Below are 6000 nucleotides of genomic sequence, written 5' to 3'. Positions count from 1 at the left end.
CTCCCTCCCTGAATCATACCCATCTATACCTTTTACTGCTCCAAAGCTGTTATACTATGGGCAATTTATATTCTATATTATTCATAGCCCTAAAATCTTCTGAACAGACTGAAGTCACAGAGACTTCAGTCATACCAGAATATTTAAATTTATTTAACTGGCAGGGTGGAGGAGTGGGGGACCACTTGGATTAGTAATCACCTGACATTGCCATTCTATTTACACACCAAACAAACAAACAAACAAACAAACAAACAAACAAACAAACAAACAAACAAACAAACAAACAAACAAACCTAGTTAAAAAAAAACCAAGTTAAGAGTCTGCCCCAAGGATATACAAATTATCAGTCCCCCCCCAAAAAAAATTAAAACCAAGCAGCAACTTTTATATAAATAAAAACAAGACAAATGAAAAAGAAATTGTCAGTAGCATCTATCGCCTCTCTGCGTCTGAACTGCACTTATACAAACTAGTCCATTAGTACAGCAGCTTGCTAGAAATTGACTTTGGTTCAAGCTTAGTTTTAAAAAACAAACAAAAAAATCAAGAACACATTACAAATGGTGGACGGACATTTGTTAGTTTCCCCGCTTGCAGTTCACTAGTTTTGAAATTTTATGGATAATTATTTTAATAATCTGTGAAACAGGAAAGGAGAGAGAGTAAGACATGAACAAAGAAAAACGTGAGTGAGGGGAAGAAGTGATAAGAGTTTCTGCCATTTGAATATAAATCCCACACACTTGGGTCACAGACCAAAGTGTATGTTGGGTTTAAGTTGCTGTCTTATTGATCTCAGGTGGTGCGAGATTCCAAGATCCCTCTTGATGATCAGCAAAAGCGAACTTAACTACATAAACTTGCCATCTTAAAACTCCCTGGTGACACTCCCCCCCCCAAACCAAAACCAACCACAGAGGGGGTGCTCATGACACTCTCCCTGAGTGTAAATGTGTTTTAAACACATGGCAGAAACTTTAAATCCAACAGGAATGGAAAGTTCAAAGTGAACTGCATTGCAGAGATCCAGTCTTCTCTTTAGAAATCTTTTGGTTCAGAAGCTCGATTGGTATATTAAAGAATATACAGCACTAACCTCTGGAAACCTACTATTCTTCCTCATCCATTCTCATAAGCTCTCTGTTCTCAGATGCTCCTTGTTATGTGGATTGGAAACAACCCTAGAGACACAGCTATGTCAGCAAGCCAACACTGAGCCTCTAGTCAGAGATGCTTATTGCCATTTTGATCAAGGTAGCAACATCACTCCTCAGAGACCACGCAAGAACACCAAGATGTGTGCAAAGTCCCAGTGTTGACTAGATACTCTGGTGCTATTTCCCACATCATGCTGGACAATTCCAGCTGATTGGTCACTGTCTCCTATTTCCAATGCACCAAGCAGGGTGGTGCAGAAAAAAAACCCTACAAGCTATTTAAAACGGAAAGGGCACAAGGAAGCCGAGAGTGCTTTCTTACGGTTGTGTTGGCATGAAATTGGCAGCAACTTCTGTTCCAATAGACCTGACATCTATCCCTGTAGATAGAAGTACTTGCCAGTGGAAAACTGTTCCAGTGCAGCTCCCTGTACACAACAAAAAACATGCAAAGGAATATTCCTTTGATTAGAGAAGCCAGTTTCACTTTTCAAAATCCTGTGCCAAGTCATTTGGTAGGAAGCTTGGACTGTGGATGCCTTTAGATATTAGTGATATTGGCATCCTCAGGTAACTTTGCATTTCTAGGATTTTTTTTTTTTTTTTTTTAAAGGGGCAAAATCCTAACTATACAGTAAAACCACCAAAACAGGTGTCTGAAATAGTCTTGGCTCTAAGTGCCAATCCTGCTCATGCAACTCAGAGCAAAATTTGGCCCTTTAGCCTAAGTAGTTGGGTGAAGGAGAGCTGTAGTATAGAAGTTATTTCTACCTCCCTCACCATAAAGCACAGACTATCCTGGAAGTTTGCACACAACTTGCTGCCTTTACATTGAGCTTCCTGCAAAGTGGTGAAAATAATCTCTCTCTCTCGATACCTCTGTATAAGTCACTGTAAAACAAGTTCAAGGATGAGGAAACTGTGAGGAATGCTCCCAGGAGATTAGGACAGGAAGCCTCCCCATGTTTCCCTCTTTCTCTCCCCCGTCCTCATGGCGTGGGAGCTCACTGAAAACGATCCAGGAGCAAAGACAAATGCGTCCAAACCACATATATAAAATAATAATAATAATAATAATAACCATAATAATAATAGAGATACACCAGTAATACAGGCCTGCCTAAATTGTACCAGTTAAGAAAGGAACCCCCAACACGATTGATACGATTATAAACACCTTGTATGACATAACGGCCTGTACAACAGACCTATAAAATGATGATTTAAAAAAAAAAAAAAAAAAAAAAAAAAAAAAGATATTTATACCAAAAGAACTAAAGAAATCCCCTTCCTATGTTTGAATTGATAACCCACCTTAACTTGTCATTGTGACTGCTGGAAATGATAAGTAGTCCTTTCACTTTTTTTTTTTTTGTTTTTTTGTTTTTTGTTTTTTTACATTTTTGGTTAGAAAGCTCTCTGATCCATGAAGCGATCCTGAAAAGACAGTGTTTATTATAAAATTAGGCAAATGTCTGTCCCAGCTTTAAATCCTTCCTGTTTTTATATTTTTCCGTCTCTCCCTTGTCCCCAGTAACATGGCGAGAGGAAGCCGATCACACTTTTCAGTTTATAAACCTAGCTGGCAGCCAATCCCACTGCAGAGTGAAACAGGCTGGTGGTAGCACAGCTCAGCCCGGCTCACTGTGCCTTGGAGGCAGTAGTGGTGGTGGAAGTGGCCCCACTGGCAGAGGCCACTGTGAAGAGAGAGTTCTGGATGGACTCAGCTGAGGTGGAGGTGGCATGAAGGCTGGCGACTGGTCCAGAGGCCCCTGCGGAAGCGGCAGCTGCAGAGACCAAGCTAACTGGGTTGCTGGTGAGCAGAGAAAGGTTCTGAGGGTTCAGGAACAACGGGGCAGTAACGATGTTAGGAGTACCTCCAGCATTGGCAAACACCAAGTTCCCAGTTGCATCCAGTGATGTTATTGGAAGAGGACCACCAGATGCAAGAGCTAAAAAGGGAGAAAAGTGCAGGGAAGAGAACATTAGCATTAACAGCACAGAGGAATGCAGCAAAGTGCAACAGAACTTCAGTCTTCCCTCCTATGAGCATAGCCTTCTTCCCATGACTAAAAATTCCTTCCTCTTACTTAAATGCAACATAAAAAGATTCACAAATCAGTTGAAAATGGGATTTGGCTTTATCGAGGCTGGTAGAACTAAGCGTGTAAGAGGGAGGATCCTCTCACTATTCCAAAGAATAGAGAAAGGTCGAAAAGAAGTTTTTTGCTCTTCATTTTTACCTATATCTCCCTAACACGTGTCTATCTAAAGGAATCCAGAGCTTGTTTTAACAAGATATGTCACATAAAAGAAAAGAATAGAGGTTATGAAATATTTTAATGCATTATATAGTGTATAATCCTAACTCATTTTCAAACTATCTGCAAAAAACTGCTTTTATCTGCTTCTGGAAAACCAGGATCTGTCCTACGGTAACTGTATGTTGTCAACCTCATGCAGCTAAGTAATTGCGCAAGCATGTGGCATAATTCAACCATGTGGTACCTGATGTCTTTGGAGCATCACTTCACATTACCCAGATCAGCTTCAGTTGCCACCTGGTTGGGTTTTGGCTGGCAAAGGCTGAGCAGCTGAAGCTAAGCACAAGCTGTTTTTAAGTTTGTAAAATATAAAAATAAAAGTTCCGATCTAGAATACAAATTAAAGGCATCTCGCCAGGTATTTTCAAATCTTAAAAATATAAACCTGATCCCAAGTCATCTGATTGTTCTCAGAATTTCCCATCTGAATGTTCTTAAAGCCTCAGCACAGGGTGAAATGTCTGGCACCAGGGAAACTGCCCTCCACTGTTCTGTCACCCTATAACAGGAGCCAGTACTTATTGAGAGAAAGCTCCCTGAGAGCACTGGATAAGTTTTTGCAGAAACTGAAATGGCTCTAAGGGACTGATCCAAAACCAACTGAAACTGAAGGGAGTCTTTCCACTGACTTCAATGTGCTTTGGATCAGGACCTTAGTGGGGACATATTGCTCCATCCTACTGGCCAGAAAAAGGCCTATTCAAGGAACCTAGAAGCGAAAAGGGGTGTAACACGTATTCACACAGAATGGGAGCCACTACAATATGAAGGTCACTTAATTTGTTTGAGTAAAGCCTTTTTAAATTGTGATGCACTTTAATAGTTACATACTACCTCAAAAATCTACCCAGGGTTCAATTTGCCATGAGATCTGCCCTCAGAATAACATTCTTCTTTGCTCTTTGTGTACTTGGTACAAGATTTTTTTTTTTTAACTGAATAGTTAAATTTTATAATTAACTGGCCTGATTTTCAGAGGTGATGAGAACCCAAATTGTTCTCAGTAAAGTCAATGGAAATTGCTGGATGCTCCACACACAAGAAAAAATCAGGCCACTCATTTAGACATTTAAATAAAGAATTAACTCCTTATTTTATGGATTTATAGCTCCTAAATAAGGACTTTAGATACACATTTTGAAAATCTTGATCTTGGATCTGTGTGTTCAGGTTTCTTGTTCTCTGAACTGTTCTGCTATCAGCCTTGATCAAGACAAATATACTAAAGCATCTGCTAAATGAGCTGTAAAAAGTAGATCTCTAAACAGCCTGTTAAAATTGTCCCTCCATGTCCACTGAGGGAGGGGAGCAAAATGAATGCAGTCCCTCCCCCACCACACCCAGTACCACATTCTTCCTTATCACTAAATCCCTGAGATTGTATGCTGTCCTAACCTGCCTACCAAGTTTGTATTTTACCATTCACAATTCTAAAAAAAACAAAAACAAACAAACAAAAAAAACCTGTGTGTCATCTTTGTAAAGCTTCTGTTCCTGACTACTGAATTTTGGAGTTGAAGATTGTTGCCTCTCTTTTTTTTGGCAAGTAAAACACACAAGTAACAAAATCAGTTATATATTAAAAGGAAGTTTACTAACCTTGAATAGTTGCCAGTGTACTGTTGCTCATCAGAGCTGGGCTGAGAGCACCACCTAGCGTCCCTGGATTGAGACTGAGTAAGGCACCTCTGTGATATCAAGAAAACAGGACAGGGGAGAGATCAAGGGAGGTTGTGTTACTATTCAGAGACCATCATATAGAGAAAGAAGGTAGAATTCAAGGGTCTGATTTAAAAACAAAAACAAAAAAAAAACAAAAAACAAAAAACAAACAAACACTTTCCTGTAGTATTTTAATTTCTCCCATACCACAATGTGGTCTTCACAGCTGCCCTTCAACACTGTGCTTAACAACAAGCCTGAAGAACAGGCACCCAAAAAGCACAAGTTGTAGTTATTACTGCTGTGAATTACACTCACAGTGACTTCCTGGGACACTGCAACTCTTTAGAGAGCTATCGGAAGGAAATGAGAATAAAGAGAAACTGAAAGAACTACAACGCATCTACAGCAATATTTTTTTTAGTCACACAGCATCAACAGAATGATTTCCAATAAATATTCAGGTGCTCTCCATCTCGCTCTGGGTCCAAAGGAACAGAACTGAACACAGGGGAATGAAGCTTTCATGCATTCCTACAACTACAATACCCACCTGCTGAAGTGAAGAAACAGATTGACACAGCCAGAAGAGTACCCAGAAGTCACCTACTACAGGACAGGCCCAACAAAGAAAACAACAGAACGCCACTAGCCATCACCTTCAGCACCCAACTAAAACCTCTCCAACGCATCATCAAGGATCTACAACCTATCCTGAAGGACGAGCCATCGCTCTCTCAGATCTTGGGAGATAGACCAGTCCTTGCTTACAGACAGCCCCCCAATCTGAAGCAAATACTCACCAGCAACCACACACCACACAACAGAACCACTAACCCAGGAACCTATCCTT

At 40.3% G+C, this 6000-nt stretch overlaps 1 protein-coding gene across 1 annotated transcript in view; it reads right to left on the bottom strand.

Annotated features, from left to right (window-relative positions):
* Nucleotides 1-264: 264 nt before the first annotated feature.
* POU2F1 (POU class 2 homeobox 1) overlaps nt 265-6000 on the bottom strand; it is a 179357-nt gene continuing 173621 nt past the window's right edge. Inside the window, 2 exon segments of the mRNA XM_038416058.2 lie at nt 265-3113; nt 5085-5173. Coding sequence (XP_038271986.1) covers nt 2803-3113; nt 5085-5173 — 400 coding nt within the window. The 3' untranslated portion in view covers nt 265-2802.

This window comes from Dermochelys coriacea, chromosome 1, assembly GCF_009764565.3.
Source record: "Dermochelys coriacea isolate rDerCor1 chromosome 1, rDerCor1.pri.v4, whole genome shotgun sequence".
Lineage (NCBI taxonomy): Eukaryota > Metazoa > Chordata > Testudines > Dermochelyidae > Dermochelys > Dermochelys coriacea.
This window is presented reverse-complemented; position numbering and strand designations above follow the sequence as displayed.